Below are 18,894 nucleotides of genomic sequence, written 5' to 3'. Positions count from 1 at the left end.
AGACCCTATGTCTTATTCCCAACAGACAGGATAAAAAAAAAAAGTTAAAAGAAACATTCCCATAACATTAAGAATTTGTTGCCTTCCTCATGAAACAGCATAACTGATGAAGCAATTAAGTTTGAAACATTTTAAAATACTTTTGGTCAAATGCATTTGTGCTAAATGACTTCATTCTGACAAAGATCTATGCCTACTCGTAAAGACTGTACTCATCTGTACTTCATTTTCAAACAGGCTTTCTCAAGAAATGCTTCGTACTGCAGAGCACAAGACGATGAATATCGCTTAGAAGTTACGACTCCTTTGCAGAGGGTTGACTTGTTCATGGGCCAGTTCAACAGTGTCCTGTTAACTTCAATATCCGTCTTCACCAGAGGGAACCTTACCGTTGCTAATCTGGGCACTTCAGAGGGGCGCTTCATGCAGGTAAATATTACTATGAAACCTTCACAACGAAAAAAAACATACTGGAGTTTAGCAGGATGGCGAAAAGGGAGGAGCAATATTACCCCAGTTTAACAGGGCATTATAAAATTGAAATTGCTGAGTAAAATGGGGCTTTTGGAATATAAGCAAAGTGCCAAATAGAGCATTCAGCATTTTAAGTGTTTATATGGGCTTTGTGGTTTGGAACGATGTTTTTGGAGCAAATTCTACCATGATTTCCACTTAGTCCAGCTGGCTCAGTTCACAGAGCAGTCTTGGTCCATAAAAACTAGATGTCTTTCAAAGGAAACTAAACTGTAAGCTCTGTCTTGGGTGCATATCAAATATGCTCCAACCCTAGCTGGGGCAGAAAGGTCCAAAACAGTGACTGATTCTTCAAACAGTTTCAGATATACACTTCATATGGTCAGTTGGTCTAGAGGATCAGATTAAACCTAGTTCAATGTAAAATGCCAAGATAGCTCATAATGTAGAAGCAGGAGCCCCAGCATCAGTTATTTCTATATACTGATCCACTCCGCTGGCACCAAATGACTTGGTGTATGTACCTATAGCGTACGAATCACAGGTGTAGAACTGAGATTAGCTCCTCCTCCACCTACTTTCAAGTTTCTCTGAGTGCATCTTAGATTTTCAGGCTCTTGCTCATTCCATTCTCAGTTCTTTTGGACGGCAATTCTTCCTATCCTAAACCAGGTTTCCCGTAAGTGGTAAATCACCCTCCTGAGGATTCTGTCTCACTCCACTCAGTACATAACTAATCTAGACAGGTGGATTGTACTATATGACTTCTTTGTAGGTGACTAACAAAATAAATCTAACCCATAGAGCCAACAGTCTTTTAAAAACTTGGCAGTCAAAATCAAACATCAGAAGAAAAAATACTTTGAAAGCACCAAGGGCTCCCTCTATTCACCCATTTTATTACAAGCACTGTCTTCTTGCCCTGATGTCCTTTGAGAGCTTGGCTTCTCCAGCTGCCACAGAGTCCAGCCTGGTTGTGCCTCTCACCCTGGATCCCTCTTGCACCCAAGGACCTGTGTCCTTTTACTCTCGTTAGTATTATTTGTCTTCTAGTGGGCTTCTTGCAATATTGGCAGTCTTTGGCCCATCTTGCTGTGTAGGCTGCAGAGTCACCAAAGTTAATAGTGTTCTCACCCAACCATCGTTAATTTGAACCTGATGAGAAGACCACCAGCTGCTGTGCCCTTCCAGTTTTCCCATTTACCGTAACCTCCCGTTGGAAAATACTTGGGCATGTGTAACTTTTCATAAAAACAAGCCTTCCCTTTCTTCTCTCCCATCCCCTCATTTTCTGTCCTCACCACATGCAGTAAGTACGGTTACATATTGTCACCAGTGTATGCACCCGTTCTGTGCAAAGGGATTCCTATACCTCCACTTCTGTCTTCTGCACACAATGGACACAGAACCTGTCCCATAATGCAAAATCCATAATGCTGCTACAGGGAAGGAAGCCAAAGTGATTCACCACAAAGCACAGATGAAAAACTGGAGAAAATCATGTTTCTCTTTCCCCCTGAAAGACAGGAATTTAACAAAACGTTCAATGACAACCCTGCCAGTTTTACCTGAACTTCCCATGATGACCTTGGTAACTTTAAGCTGTTGTCTTCAGTGCAGGAAAGGCAAATGCTGAGAGCTACACACTGAGCACAGGACCAACCCACGCCCTGCTTTTAAATGTAGATACTAGTTCACACAGCGATTTGTTTAACCTTTCTGAAGCCATTTCCTTATCTACAAAATACAGTTAATAACAACTACTGTCTTGCAGCATTTCTTCTGGGCTGTCACAAAGCTTTTAGGAAGGTTTGGTGGAAAGCGCAAGGCAGCATTATTTTTATTTGTAACATTCTTTAAATTATTCATTCAAGTCCTGCACCACACAGTTCATTCAGACATTTACCCAACTCAAGGAACAATTAAAATATTTCCAGAATACATCTCCTATTCCAGGTTCAGTTATGGATCAAAGAAAGGATATTGTGTAAACTGCACATTGCCATTAGTAGAAATATTCTCATCATTGAATTAGATTGGCTTGAGCTACAGGGGGAAGTCAGCATTGGCCTCATATTGTAAGAAGTAGGAGCTCTTTCTTTGAGAGTTTGCTGCAACCAGCAGGAGAATAATACCTTTAATGACACTACCTCCAAATAAAAAGGTTAGTATTTGTTTTGCCTTTAAATGATCTTGAAAGGGATACTAGATCTGTAAGATACAGAAGAGACAGAGACAGCTTTTTGGAGAATTTAATGTTCACTTACATTAATTTTTTTTTTTCTTACTAATAGCCATCTAGGAAGTGCTTTCAAACATGTTCATTAGCAAATGCCCAACTAAAGCAGATTTGCAGTGTTTCTATGGAAATATAGCTATTAACTGCAATGAGATGGAGATCATTAAAAATTGAGCTATTAAATGACCATTACTGAAGTAAAATTGGTTAAAAAAATCAGAATAATCTAACAATGACTTAATTTATCCAAAAAGATATCTCCAAACATTTCCTCACATTTTTTAGCGAAGAAATGTAATGATGTTCTTTTTGGTTACATTCACAAATCTAGTGGAACATATTGCAAAGAATCCTCAGTTTTGCGGTTATTATACACCTCACTTTTGCACAGTCATTTACGCTCATAATTTTAGCTCTTTGTACATGCAAATATTGAATTTTTCTGTGTAATCCCCTTGTAAGTTGCAGCTAGTCAGAGTTGATCATATCCCTTCAGAGGTAGGTATGCTTTCAAAGAAAATCAGTTGCCAAATTCTACCTATCAGGGAACCTGTTTCAAAGCTGGTTATAATGTATTAATATCTTGCAAAGATATTTTCATGCCAATTATTGAAGAGCAAAAGAAAAAAAATTCGTATATAGGTTTCTAAAATTAGAAAATCAGCTCAGCCCTTCCAATGAATCCAGTTCATCTTGTATCCTCTTTGAAATACCAAACCTTACCATATTTGGACAATTTAATTTGTGACAGAAATTTCAGCAGTAGCAGTCATCCATGAGATTAAAAGAAATAGTAGTACAGTACCTCTATCTCTGACACCCTGAAGTGCTCAAATATGAAACAGCTTGGTGAAAGCAATGAACACTTAATTTACGTTTTTGCTGTATTAATTTAGGGTTGGCTTTAATTGCTATGAAATATTTTGTGGGGGAAAAGAAGATGTTTAAAACATAGTGATCATGCCACCCAAATTGAATTGAAGCTCCAAGCCTGCGCTGTGGAAGCCAGTAGGTGCAGCAACAAGCTACTAATACTCAACCTGAGAGAAGTTTATTTGCAAATGTTTCTCATATTTTCTCACTATACTTGCTTATGCTTGATCAGCAGCCAACCGCTTGACTCTCCTTCTTTTCTTTCTTTTTTCTTGCTGTCTTTCATCTCCCTTTACGCTTCCTTCTGTTCATCACTTTCTGTCTCCCTATGGATGCCTCATCTCTGATTCTGTTTCCATCTCCATCCGTTTTTCTCTCTTTGTCACATGGCTATAGCACAACATTGCCGCAAAAGTCAACAAAAGGTTTAACATGTAGTTTCTGAGAAAAAGGTTTTTCCTTCTGTAGATGATGGCTACCCGATTCTGGAGTTTTGATGGATTTAGACACGTATCGCAATGAATAGTTCCTGTCTTTACAAGTGATTCCACTGAAACTTATTATTACCCATCAAAACCGTGCTAATGACCCAACTCAGAAAATAGCCTGTATTTTGCTTATTTTAAAAAAGTCCACTGGGGAGCCAGTAATATTCAAAATGCAAAAGCAGATATGTTTTATCCAACCAAGGAACAGTCACCTGTTGTTTTCTGCTTGTGCTTTTAGTTTGATTAAACAGAATTATTCACTTAAACAGCTCTGGAAAGCACTAATACTGGAAAGGAAATACAGCCTTCTTCACTAAATGTTTATTGTTTGCAGCCAAAATCTAAAACTAAAATAAAATTGATCTGGATGGTCCAAATACAGAAGATTCATGAGTTCTTTTAAGGAGGATAATTGAGGCCAGGAGGTGAATTCCAAAGCTCTCCTGGAGAGTAATTGCAGCCCATTGACATACTGAGCGTGTTTTGGCTGCATCAGAAATGTTAAATCTGTATTTGGCCACGAATAGATCGGAGTTTGAATTTTACCAAATATTGTGGAGTTTCTGTTACAAAACAGAGCAGTAATAATTTTTCTAAGACAGCTGACATGCATGAGACGGAAAAGAAAAATGGTTTTACTTCCTTCCTAAGCTGGAGCCTGACAACAAGCTTTTTTTTCTCCTTTTTTTTTTTTTTTTTCTGTTGAGAAGTTGCAGCTGTTTCGGCCTTTCTTATTGTGCTTGTTTCCAGAGTGTGACTGGGAACACAGGCCGAAAGTACAGCTGTTGGGTGCAAAGTGAATCAGGTATTTCACAGTGGTTATTTGATTAGAAAACAGCACCCAGTCACACTGCTGTAGTTGGGGAATCACATTTTCAGCTGGTGCAAAGAAGCCTTATGCTGCTCGAGCCAAAGAAGACACAGTGAGAACACAACTCACAACTGGAAAAGACACTTTCATTACCAGCCAGTATTTTGGGAAATTACAGTTTGTCAAAAGAAAAACAGAAACAACCAAACAAAAGCCACATGATATATTAAGATAAAATATCTTCTAGTTTTCCTCAGTTACAAGGTGATTTTTTTTTTTTTTTTTTTTTTTGCCTGGAGCTTGGTATTATTTCAGAGTGCCTTTTGAGTGATGAAGAAAAGAGCAAAGTTCTTCAGGAAGGGGAAATCTTTCTGATAGCTCTGGGGAGAGCGGGATATGGGAAAGTTTTACAAGATTTATTCTGGAAAGCTCACATTTGGTCTGGCCTTAACAATGAACAAGAGACTGACGCCTTTGACATATGCAGAGGCTGGTTTTCAGCGTGACACTATCTTTGAAAGCAGAATGCTGCCTGTGCTTGTATGTGTTGCACGTGCTTGTACTCCCTATGCTTGAAGCTGGCCTCACCGAGGTAAAGCCCAAGCAAATGCACTGCTTGTTGGTGACTTTTCTTCAGGAAGAGAGTGATGGAGAAGGTTTCACTGTGTGTTTTACAACTAGTGTGGGCAACCGCTCTCTTTAGATGCAGTTCTGGCAGCAGGGTCATCTCATCCTTCTGAACGTACCAGTGGAACTCAGTGCACAGCGGGGCAGCACTGGGCTGTGTGCGGGGTGAGGAGCTCCCCCATGCACCCTCTCACCTCCATGAGGTGAGACACCCATCCTTATTGCTCCTGGAGATAAGGGTCTTCCCATGGGTATACATACACCCTGAGATGCAGCCTGCCACATGCTGGCTGCAGCCCTGTCCAACCTCGCTGGACATGAGCCAGCTCTAGCTGAGAAGCCAAGCATTAGCAAAACATGGTCACGCACTGCCATGTCTGAACAGATTCTGGAATGAGAATGGCTTAGGGCACGAGAACCAAAGCGTGATGGCACAGATAGGCCTCGTCAGAGTAGGGCACATCACACAACAGGCTGCTCACCCTCTTCGGGGCCTCTCTGCACTTGTTAGACACAAAACAATACAGAGTAATAATAATAAGCCTTATTCCAGGGAGATATTATATCCCAATATTTGTAACCGTATTTGTAGCTCAGAAAGGGCGTATGGAGTCAGAATAAAGGTTCGAGGAGCACAATCTCCTATCTCTGGCAGGGGGCTAAGATCGATAAGGGAGTGGTATGAGGCAAGTAAAAGCACACAGTGATACTTCGCCCAGTACCTTCTTGCTTCTGGAACTTAGCGGCCCAGAAATCTCTGAGCTGGAAATTGCACCCGTACCTGGTGTTTAGTAGTCCTTGATGGACTTCTTTTCCATCAATTTTGCTTACTGTTTTTTGAAATTATTTGTTGTTTTGTCCTCTACAGTACACTGTGACAATGACTTCCATAATTTCATTCTGCTTTGAATGATGGAGAGCTTCCTTTGGGGTTGCCTTAACCTCCTGCCTTATCGTTTCATTTTGGTGCCCTTGATTCTGTCTGATTAGGAATAGGGACTGGGCTTGCAGAGATGAATGGTCTGGGAAATTTTCGCATGCTAAGTACAGACCTGTTGTCTTTCACATCTAAGTAGACAGAACATTTAATAGTCACACTCATTTTCCTGGAATAGTTATGATTAAAAACAAACACAACCACCACCAGCAAACTTTAGCACACACATCTCATTTCCCTGAAAAGAGAGAAATTAGCATGTGTTATAGCTGCTTTCATAGATTACATGCCAGGGAACATAACGCATGCTACAGAAATTAGTATAGACAAAAATAATCACATCTGCTTTTTATTTGTAACTGCAGTCAAGGCTTGGAAAAATGTGTCCCAGAATTCAGCAAGAAGAGAGCCAAGCCTTCAGCATTGCTCTCCTCTTGCAAACAGCGAAATGGCAAGGCCTCGCCCCTCCAGGAATCAAAGCTCAAAGCCATGGTGCCTCTCAGCAAAATGAGTTGACACAGAGCAAGGGAGTACAGAGCTTTGCATCCTTCAGCATGGTCATTCAAATCCAGTTAATACCACAGCATACTGGAAGCCATTTCTGCCTTCAAACTGATCAAATATATTTCGCTCTAGTTCCTGTCCCACTAGACAAATGTAATCATGACAAAACCCACCAGTGCAAGTAGCAAGCTGTGTTGGAAACAAGTGCAAGGAGGTCAAGATACGTATGTGCACAGACCTTAAACCTTACAGAGCCAGAAGGAGGGAAGAATGATGGGATGCCCATGGAGTCATTCCAAAGGCTGTCCTCAGTGCCCACTGCTGTCTTGCCTCTGTGGTCCAGCAATTCACCTGGCTTTTCCGTACTGGTAGTCTGACCTATTTAAAGCTAAATGCAAACTATGCACACATGCATTTGTAGGAATGCAAACAGTTGCAATCTTTCCCACTTTATCATTTTTTTGACCAACAGAAAACTGGCAAAATCTAGATAAGTAACATCTTCGTATCTATAGCTCAGCTTCTAACAGTTTTATAATAGCAGTTCTTTCTGTGGTAAAGAATGTATCTTGATACTCTCCAAAAAATATGAAATATTGCATAATGCAAAATCCGTATAGTAAAATTAAAATTAACACCTGGTGCCAAATAACTGTTTTGAGAGCACACATGTTTTAATATTCAGTTTGAGTAGAAAAGCCTACACCCTTCAGAGGAGATCCATTATGCTCTCCGTGGATTAGAATGATATACAGCATTTAGAGAGGTACATATGTGCCCTTTGCAAGGCTATGCTGCATATCCCAGGGCATTTGAGGCGTTACACAATAAAGTTAACCCTGAGCCTATCTCTGCTGGGTAATGGCCTACACCTGCCAGACATCTAGGGAAAAAATAACAATATGATACTTAGATGGGATTGCTTTTAGAAGGCCTCTCATTTTTGCAGAAGAGATTTCAACATGCAGACAGTAACATTTGTAATTCAATCCTGCTGACTGAAAGAACTGAGCATCAGAATGATTTTTAAAAGAAACTGTTGCATGCTGGTTTTCAAGTCAAGTTATTACAGTCTTAATTTGTCATATTATGCATAAACGAACCTCGAGTCAAGTCTTCTTACTTAACATTAATACTAGCTGATGGCAATGAAAAAATATTTAAATTAATTATTTTAATGTTCATGGACCTAAATGATCACTGACTTCCAGTATAAAGGATATATTAATTAATATATTCATTAATTAATTAACTCTTGGCTGTTATGTTCACAGGAGTAGTTTAAGCTATGCTAAAAGACCTTGTACTTTGGGGGTTTTCTCTTACACAGAGGGAGATAAATGTTGTGTTTGCTTTGAGAAGGATGTCTGGGGTTGTAGTTACTGATAATGAATGTGATTCTCAGAAGGGTTATTTGTAAGAACATCAGAAGAATCACATGGGTTTTAACGAAGGGTCCATCCAGTTCAGTGCTCTGTCTCCAGCGATGGTAACAAGTGGATGCCCAGGGACCCAAGCAACATACGTAATAGCTCCTGCTTCAAGCCCCCAACCATTTTCCATTCTTGGGATTTCCTGAGCTATTGGGTTTTGTCTGTTTAGCTCTTTCCGTGTACATGTGGAGTTTCCCTTTGGATGTGTATTCTTGTGTTCACAGCCTTCAGCAAGGAGTCCCATAGGTCATCACACACTGCTAGGAAGTCTTACTCTTTCATTTCCTTCGAACTTGACTTTCACTTTTGTTATTTGATGGTGTTTAGTACTTTTATTAGCAGAGAATAAATGAGCAGTCTCTACCCAATCATGATTCTGTATGTCTTTTTCACAGCGTTTCCACACCTACCCTACTCAGTCATTGTTCATTGCAGCCTTTTGATCATCTTTGTTACCCTTCTCTGAACCTTATCCCATTTTAACATACTCTTTTTGTCATGAGGCAACCAGAACTGCACAGAGAATTCAAGGTTTGGGCAAGCCATGAATTTGTATGACATCAGGACATTTTCTGATTTGTTCTCTAATCCTTTTCTAATAATTCCTAAGTTTTGGGGTTTTTGACTGCCACCGGGCAGTGAGATGATGTTTTCATGGAACTATCTATCATATACCGCTTTAAATTCATCTTCTTTGTTATATTTCACCTGCCATTTTATTGCCTTGACATGCTGTCTTATAAAGTCCTTCTGCCATCCTTCATAATCTGTCCTCATGCTTATCACCTTGAATACTATCAGATCATCAGAAAACTTTGTCACTAGACTGCTCAACCACTTTTTCAGCTCATTTATGGGTATGTTGAACAGCATGGATCCCAGCACAGATGCCTTGCAGAACACCTCTGGTGACTTCTCACTATTGCAAGGCCTGACCATTTACTGTTAACGTCTGCGTGTTCTCTTTTAGTCAATTATTTATCTGTACAAGACCTTCCCTCTCACCTAATTGCTTGAGTGCAGGCACATAGATAATAGTTTCATTTCTCTTATGCTCTGGAGAAATGCTTGGGTTTTAAATTAATGATTAAAATGTAAAAAAAATCAACACCACCACCTTAAAAAACAAACAAACAAACAAACAAATCAGCACTTCATAGTCTTTGTAAAGAGAAATCCTTCTGTAGTACTAAACCATTTCCATGGTAGAAGTAGCCTCCGTATGGTGATGTGTCCATAGTAAATTAAAGCCACACTGTGCACACATCAACCCAGTCTCAAGCAATAAAAATCAGCAGTTTCTGAAAACAACACCGGAGTCCTAAGTAGCTTCTTCTTCCTGCTGGAGAAGCTGTCTTCAAATTGCCTTTTTCTTCAGGGTTGGGTTGGATAAGGGTAAGATAGAATTTCAAGGACCAGGCTGATGCGTGCAGAAACCACACAGTTATATAGACCAAAAAGAGAACTTTTGCATCTAGTATGTGTTACAGCAGCATTGTAAGCTGGTAGATTAGTTCCAAGCAAACTCCAAACTTTTATACCATAGTTCCAAATTAGTTAGGAAGTGTAATTTGAGCTCCCTGTATGTCATGGGGTCAAAGTCTATTCGCTTGGGCTCTGAGCAGCTGATTTGACTATCAGCCGCAGTAAAATAAAGGTCAATCTGTGTTTAAAGTACCAAATAATTTTTCCAAGATTGTAGAGATGGGATCCAAATTTTAATGTATTGCTCTGAGGTTGCAACACAGATGTGTTTAAAGGGTTAATGCTGTGGCTCAATCAGAAAGAATGCTTGGCAATAAGAGGAAGCCTGGATTAATGATAGAAAAGAATTCTTAGCATTTTATAGCAATGGGTATTCGAGATGAGACACGGCTAATGATCAACTAAAAAGGTATTTGCAGCTGTGGTGCTACCTCTCTCCTTAATGCCAACATTAATCAAGGTTTTTCATGCAGCTTTGCAGTCCATTCTATTTTTCATTGTCCTGAATATAAAAACAGAGCTCATGCCTTAATACACCAAGTCAGAGCCCATACTTCTGTGTCACCAAAAATGATCAGACCTTATCGATTTCTAAAAGGTGTACTTTCTGTACTGAAACAAACCCACAGCAAAGTCTTTAATAAAGCCAGTTTCATTTTAAAGGGAAAAAAAAAAAAGCCTCTTGTAGCCTCAACATGTAAATACCGCTGGGACGTGAAATACTTTCTGTCATGAATTAACTGCTCATATATTTTATTTAAGTCTTGAATTACAACAAAACATCAGCTGTAATTACAGCATCTCTAAGTCTAGTTTTGGAGTCAGCCATCTTGTTGAAAGGCCTTGGCAATGCAAAAAGCCAGTGAAATCGTGTAAGTCAATGTCCTAGCTGTTCCGATGCTGCCTTCGGAGTCAGAAGAAAAGCTTCATTATAGTGAAAAATTAAACATTTGACATACAAGTTATTCCCCGAATGGCTTCAATCTTTTTAAATAATGAACCCCATTGAATCTCAACTCCTCAGCAAATGTCGATTATCTAAATTCCTTAAGTAAACTACATGTGATGCAGCTTTTGAAACATGAACGTGATCTTCCCTCATGTAAACAATCCTCTGCCTTTGTTGCCTGATGCTATCACACTGGAGCTCACATCCTTCTGGATTGCAGGCCCAAGCCTATAAAATCTTGCTATCAAATATCCATCCCAATCTGCAGATGCTTTATGCCTGTGCTTAACAGCCATGACTCATCCCATTAAAGTCAACAGAGTTACAGTAGTAAAGTTAAGCGTGTGTTTGCAGGAATAGGCCCAAATTCTCAGAAGTATTTAGGTAACTCAAGATGCAGAGAGATGACTAGTGGGGGAATTTCATACCAGTGTGACTAATCTCCCTAAGATCTCCTAAACTCAAGAGGGAGAGAGAGGGGTCTTGCAGAGGGGCTTCAGGACAACTAAATTAGGCTCCTGTTTTGGAACATCTTCCAGAGAAGCCTCCAGCTCTCCCTGGCATTTAAGAGGTGCTTTGAGTGCTCTGTCCTGGACACCCAGCTCCCACAGAAGTCAGCAGAAGCCAGACCTCGAGGTGCCCAGCCATGTCTGTGGCAGTAGCCACCTGGCCAGCCCTGGGAACCCAGGTCCACGTGCCTGTAGCTCTGTAGAGCTGCTCACACCACCACCTGCGCCTGCCATAGCTTTGCACTCTAATGACACCATGTGCATCAAAGCCAGATACTATTGACACAGGGTAAAGTTTACTTTTCAGACTGAAGGACTGCAGTGAAAATAAAATGGAAATACCTTTGACTTTTCAAAGCCTGGAGTTTTAAGATTATTTTAAATAAACATTGAAGATAAAATGCTTCTTTCTTACATGTACAGGACTAAGTAAAGGACCCATCATTTTATGGTTGAAGTTAAAGAAAAAAATATTTTACCTGAAATTAAAGGACTAGAAAACATGCGATGACTCCTTCATATTTTAATAAATACAATGTATTTTGAGGATCCTCCAACAGCCATGATTTTGCTGTGTTAAATAAAGTAATTTTATAGTGCTTTAATCAGATCATGATGGAACATTATGCAGAATATTATGCAATGTAATGCAAAGTAATTAATGCAAGCAGAGAGGTGGTAGGAATGTGAGACCACTGAACTGCATGCATTTGTGTCACACACTGCCTGCTGATTTTCCCAATTTCTTTCTTTCTTAGATAGTGGTTTCCCGTTCAGAACCCACAGCTCCGCATGTCAGCTTTCAGCTAGACTCCCACCCCGTCTCTCCCCAAGTTGTTGTTGAGGATTTGTTAGCAGATGATGGCTATACCCTGGTAGTGACTGGAGAAAAGGTGAGTGGTTCATAATCTAATCCTTCTGTGTACTGTATAAACCTGCAAATTTCAGTAAGAGCAACTATTCACACTGCTGCTTTATGCTCTGTATCCTCTCAGCCTTGCCATTCCCTTGGGAACATTGGAGGGGCAAGTTTCCTCCAAGACTTTTTTCTCCCCCCTACTAAACAAACTGATAGCCTAATATTGAGAAATGTTTAAATAGTGTAAGAGCTGTGATATAAACCAACGAAAGCCAGGAAATGCAGATTTTAAGGCTGAAATTCTGTCCTTAATTCAAGTGCTTGCAAAGAAAAAAACACACAATGGCTCAAGGAAAGAATAGTGCTCACAGTTTCCTGGCTTTTGTTCACTCGTGTCATAACATTATAACTTTTGAAGGAGGGGTGTCTGTGCAAGAGTTATGTGGGTGTGTTTAAAATTGGGAGTCAGTGTTCATAGTAAGGTTTGAAGATTGCTTTAGCGTGTAGTCTACGAAGGGTTAATAAGAGATGAAGAGCTGTCATAAATATGCTATTGTCATAAGCAGATACGCATTGTAGAATGGGTTTAAAACATCAGCAGATAATATTACAAATAATCCTAAACCATAATCGTAAGCAATAATTTGACCCCTTGAGTTCTATAGGAATTTACAGAAATACATCAGCCATTAGTAAAGATAGTTATTAATCATTTACTGGAAATGTATGAGATATTTATACGAGTAATCTTCAAGAAAATGTCCCAAATAAGTTCAGGGAAGATACTGAAGTGTAAAGAAGTATCATGTACCTATATAGTAGTGTAATTATATACTAATTTTAATATTTTGACTAAAAATTATCCTTATATATTTAGAGTGACCATTATCATAACTATCCTGGTATTTTAAATACTATACATTTTAATTAATATTTTAGGTATAGTTTAGGTTTTTTGGTGATGGGTGTTGAAAAACAAGTACACGGGCAGTCATGTGCTGTAAGTGTGTCAGATATTAATGCAGCCTCGCCAAAGTCGAAATATCCCTCATGCCTATTTTTACAAATGTATGAACTAAGACATACTGAGGTACACTGTTTTTTTCCAAGAACTGGTGCAGAATTGGGAGGAGCACAAAGCTGTTTTCTTTTTCCATCAGCAAAAAATGCTACCTCGCTGTAAACACCAGATGCTGGTAGTAACTGTATATAACATTAAGATGCCTTTAGGGTTTCTCCCAAGTGAATTTAAAATCATGTCAGTTAAATTACTTATAAGATCCTATAATTACTGAGCTAAAGAGAAGTCGAACTGCGGCTTGCACATCTGAAATCTGAGTAGCACCGCAGCGCGTTGCATAAATAGAGGCTCTCCTTGCCGCTTAGCGCATGTATTAAAGGGATCTGTACACCGTGTCTTTGCATCGACAGATAACGAAGATCCCGCTGACGGGGCCGGGCTGCCACCACTTCAGGTCCTGCAGCCAGTGCCTGCTGGCTCCTGCCTTCATGCAGTGCGGCTGGTGCGGCCAGCAGTGCCTCAGGGCTGCCCAGTGCACCGGCGGCGCCTGGACCCAGGAGACCTGCTTGCCTAAGGTTTATGAGGTAAAACGGTGGATTTCTCACATTTATCTCTGAGGGAAGGACGCGGTCTGCACCCTGCAGATGTTTTCTGTGTATTTTTATGCCATGATGATAAATGAAATATCAGCTCTCCTCGGCTTCCCCTCAGCCGCAGTGTCCGTGGAGCCCCTGGCTGGATGCACGTACTCTGAATGCTGCGGGCTGGGGTGGTCGTGGTGGACAGGTCTGTCTGATCGTCCTGGCTTGCCAGGGGAGAGGCTCAGCCCAGCATAGCTCTCATGGTGGCGAAACAACACGGGTCTGAGCCAGCCTGGCAGGGCTCTGATGGGAAAGGCCAGTCACAAAAAGGAGCACCCATCCCCTCAGACCCCTCTGGAAGGGAGGAGGTGCAGGAAGGCACTTCCTGCCCACAGCTGCCACAGCCTGACACAGCGCGGGAGATCACAGAATCACAGAATGTTAGGGATTGGAAGGGACCTCAAAAGATCATCCAGTCCAATCCCCCTGCCAGAGCAGGAACACCCAGATGAGGTTACACAGGAAGGCGTCCAGGCGGGTTTTGAATGTCTCCAGAGAAGGAGACTCCTGGGCAGCCTGTTCCACTGTTCCGTCACCCTGACTGAGAAGAAGTTTCTTCTCATATTTAAGTGGAACCTCTTGTGTTCCAGCTTGAACCCTTGTTACCCCTTGTCTTACTGTTGGTTATCACCGAGAAGAGCCTGGCTCCATCCTCGTGACACTCACCCTTTACATATTTATAAACATTGATGAGGTCACCCCTCAGTCTCCTCTTCTCCAAGCTAAAGAGCCCCAGCTCCCTCAGCCTTTCCTCATAAGGGAGATGCTCCACTCCCTTAATCATCTTTGTGGCCCTGCGCTGGACTCTCTCCAGCAGTTCCCTGTCCTTCTTGAACTGAGGGGCCCAAAACTGGACACAATATTCCAGATGCGGTCTCACCAGTCCTCATCAGTCCCCATGCTGGCTCCAGCGGTGGAGGAAAGGGTGATGTTTCCCTGCGGGGAAGAGTCCTTCTCTCCCCCACCTAAGCTCTGCAATAGTGCTGTCAACCAAAACACCACCCTGGGGGAGATGTCTTTTTCCTAATGCCCCCCCCCCGATTCTTTGTTCCACTGAGTCCACTTGCCACCAAGGGGGACGAGCCTGTAGCAGCAGCCTCCCAGGGACGAGGACAATCGGAGGCTGCTGCCAGCCAGCTCAGGCCCGTAAAGGGTGTGCGAGACCCGAAACTGCATGGACAAGCAAAGAGCTGTGCTGGAGCGTTCCTGTTTTAATTTAGCTATGGTTAATGTAGGGTTCGCACTGGCTGCCCATACGTGTAACCAAATCATCCTGTGTGGAGTGTGACATCGCTGTGAAGGCAGAGGTTTGTAGGGCAGTTAACGGACTAGAAAACTGAGGGAAGGACAAGCGTAAAACTTTCTGGTAGCACTTATACCCATGCATTTTTGTTAGTGCATTTAAGCTACACCGCGTAGTTAAAAATCCTTTTTCCTTTATGGGCATACAGCTTATAAACAGAGATGAATATTTGACATGCTAAACTCTCAGAGAGTAAGCGAGAAAAAAGGGGGTTTTAAATTAATAAGGTACTTCAACCAGGCAGATGATTTCATGTGCAACAACTTTTTAAGGAGTAGACAGGCAAAACTACTAAGAATCTAGAAACAGATCTAGAAAGACATGTTTATGGGGTTTTTTTCCTTTTCCATATTCACCTTTCAGATACATAATGTAGGACTAACACAGACAAGTCAATGAACAAACAATGAAGCATTATAGAAATTAAACCCAAAATGGATGGAAAGGGGCGGGGGGGGGAGGGTTGCCTTGCCTTCTATTACCATTTGCCTCTGGACAAAGGATATGTAAAAAAGTGGCTAATGCAGAATGTGAATAGTTTACTTTCCCTTTATACAAGAACACATTTATTTCAAAAAGGCTGTATTCGATGATCAAATAGGCCTTTCTGGCCTTAGTTTGTATGAGACTGTGAATCACCAATTCGAAGGGGTGCACTGAGAATTAGTCCTGATACATTTTTATATATCTCTGCAGGCCCAAGCCACTCACGTATCCTGCACAGCTTGTTTTGTGTTTCCTAGAGCTCACACACAAGTAGCATCCTTAATTTTTTTTTTCCTGGCAAAACTTGCCAGCGGTGGCTGCATATTGCCATGCCTCCAAAAAGATTTCTAAGTCTCTGAACTGCTTAGTTTCTGATTTTTGGAGATGCTGAGCCCATATAGCCCTCTTTAATTTCAATTATGAGTGTGTGCACTCAGCAGTTTTAAGAACCGAGCACCTGGAGCCCATGCAGGCAGAGGTGCTGACTGAGAGGTACATCCCCAAGTCTGCCTTTGTGGTCCCTGTGAAGCCATGGGGAGGACTCATCCAGGGAAGCACACTGGGGATGTGGGGTGCTGGGGGCAGGCATGGGGCTGGCTGTGTTCTCCCCCTCATGCCTGGCTCAGCCCTGCCTGCTCAGCACAAGTCCAGTCTAGCCCTGTAATGAATATGGATCTATGGCACTGATGGATCTTAAAGTGAATCTCGAATTACAGCATGCCCATGTTGGTAAAAGTTGCTTCTAGAAGGCTTGTAAGGAAAAAAAAAACGCAGCTGAGTACTTAAATCCCTTTGGATTGCTAGCTGTTAAGACAGATTTTATGCTCTACTGGACCATGACGTTTAACATTATTACTGAAAAAAATATGAAACAGATTATTCATCATCTTCTGATCTGTCTTTGAATCCATATGCATAAAATATGAGAAACAAGCTTGTTTTGTTCCTAACAAATAGAGGATGACCTGCTTTGCATAGTATCTGAAATTCAGTCTGAACCCCCCTTCTTAATATTTTGCAGCTTTCAGAGGGACAGATCGCTTGAGATATGTCATATGATCGCTTTAACCTGAGGGGAACACAGAGCTTCTCTCAGGGTCTGGTCCAATGGATGTTAGCTAGCTAAGCCTTCAACAAAGTTTTCCCAGGTTATTACACAGAGTGGTGTGCAATGGAAAAAATTAAAAAAAAAAAAAAATAAAAAAGGTATTTTCCTCTTGGGAGGACGGCAGAGAAGAAACCCAGCATTTTCCTGTGGAGTCCTGCACATCCTTTGTCTCTCTGCCCCACTTTAAGCACGTTGCTTTGGAGCGGTGGGTGGCGGGGAGCTCTGCTTGGGCACCCCCTGCCACAGACAGGGCAGTGGGGCTGGCACCGGGACACGTCCCCCACAGCCCGGCTCCCACCCACACCTCGCACCGTACCCCACTCTGTCCACCTCTACCAGCAACCAGGCATTTTGTCAGCCTGGAGAAGCCATGCTGGAGGAAAGCAGGGGACTCAAGGGACTCTCCTTGGAGATCACTTGGTGCTGGAACAAATTGCAGGCATCTGCATGCAGCGTTCAGGTCAGGCTGAAAGGTGAACGGCGTAAAAGGAGAGATAAAATTGGTCTCCCTTTTGATTCTTTGTTGTGGTTAAAAACCTGACATGGTTTGTTGTTGTTTTCAAAGGGAGCCATTTTAGCTGGTGTTTGTCTCAGATGTGTCAAGAACATTGGGCCTTCTGCTGCCTGTTCAGATTGGAGGTTTTGCTGGAAATTTCACATGTGGCCAATACATGTTCTTGCCTCTTAATTAAAATGAATGGGCCACTGAAACTTTAATAAATAGATACTTTCTTCCAACAATTTACAAAGTATGGAAGTGGATATTAGCATAATGGCTGTCAGCATAAAAACAAAGGAAAACACAATGGTTTAAATTTTTCCAAAAAGAAAATGAAAAGTTAACTTTCTCTTTCTTAACTCAAAGTCTGGAAAGCAGCAAGGACAAGCAGAATGGCAGGTCTTGCAGCAAGATTTGCACCTTGTTGTCAGTGGAGTTTCCCTGCTATAGAAAACTTTCGAATCCTGAATTTCATAGCATTTGTAACTGATTTGGGTTTTGCTTACTTTCTGTTACTACCTGCATGATGTAGGCACACAGAAGGTGCCAGTGTATACTTCAGTTCAAAGTCCAGGAGAGGAGGTTCACTTTTCATTCCTATCAACTCTGCCAGGAACAAGCTGGGAAACCATATTTGACTTTCAGTGGTTTCATCATACAGAATAAATGGAACAAAAATAAAGACATGAATAAAAACACTCTAGAGGAATTTCTGCAGAACTTAAATGCAAAAGTTTAAGATTTGGTTTATTTTTTGCTATGTACTCAGAGGTCTTGCCTCCTAAATTTGCTGGCAGAATGTAGTAAAATACTTTTACTGTCCTTCAGTTAAGGCACATGGGCTGCCATCACAAGTCTCTTTTGGTAGACAAGATTACTCAAAGCCAGTTAAGTGCCCTCCTTTGGTTTTTTTTTTTTCCTCTATGAGTTTATGAAGCCTGATTTTAATGCCCTGACTTTGCTAACTTATGGATTAATTTCAAACTCTTCAAACCCCACATGTCAATGCATTATTGTACAAACCATGGAGACATCCTGTACCCCCACTGAGCAATTTCAGTTTCTGCTAGGGTTTTGTTACTCCAAAAATAGATAGTGTGCTGAGATATTAAGCAGAGTGGAAAACTAGGATCTGAAGTCAATCCAGATTCTGAAGAAAAGAAAAAAAAAAGGGGGGGCGGGGGGAAGTAAAACTTGGGAATAGCACAGACCCCATGGGGCACAGCACTGCTCCACGCTCCTAGCTGCAGTGTGGTGTGGCAGGGGCTGTGTGAGCATCACTCCTTTTTTATGGGGTTTGTGTAAAAGTGCTGTTCCTGCACAGGTTCCCTCTTCTTCGGTCATTGAGAGCTGATTCAAAGCTCATTAAAACAGGAACGATTCCTGGCTTCAGTGCATTTTAGATCAGACTCTTTGTCTGTTTTCTAATGGGGGCAGTAAATTTCCCCATATAGAATATATGGTATAATTCTTTGAAGTATTCTTCAGCTGCCTTTCTATCTACAATAGTTCGTTTGTGAGAGTCTTGAAGTACAGCTATAAGAGAGTTGAAATGTGCTGTCTTACTGGATTTCCAGATGAAATAATAGCCAAGTATCACTCAAACACTTTCCTTTCAGCTTGAAAATGAAGTCGGGTCCTTTGAAAG

At 41.3% G+C, this 18,894-nt stretch overlaps 1 protein-coding gene across 1 annotated transcript in view; it reads left to right on the top strand.

The window, feature by feature from the left end:
- MET (MET proto-oncogene, receptor tyrosine kinase) overlaps positions 1-18,894 on the top strand; it is a 93,939-nt gene that overhangs the window by 35,367 nt on the left and 39,678 nt on the right. The window contains exons 3-5 of the mRNA XM_065631779.1: positions 238-429; positions 12,088-12,222; positions 13,620-13,793. Coding sequence (XP_065487851.1) covers positions 238-429; positions 12,088-12,222; positions 13,620-13,793 — 501 coding nt within the window. The remainder of the gene's footprint in view (positions 1-237; positions 430-12,087; positions 12,223-13,619; positions 13,794-18,894) is intronic.

This window comes from Caloenas nicobarica, chromosome 1 (assembly GCF_036013445.1).
Source record: "Caloenas nicobarica isolate bCalNic1 chromosome 1, bCalNic1.hap1, whole genome shotgun sequence".
NCBI lineage: Eukaryota > Metazoa > Chordata > Aves > Columbiformes > Columbidae > Caloenas > Caloenas nicobarica.
Note: the sequence above shows the minus strand (reverse complement) of the source record. Positions and strands in the feature narration are given on the sequence as shown.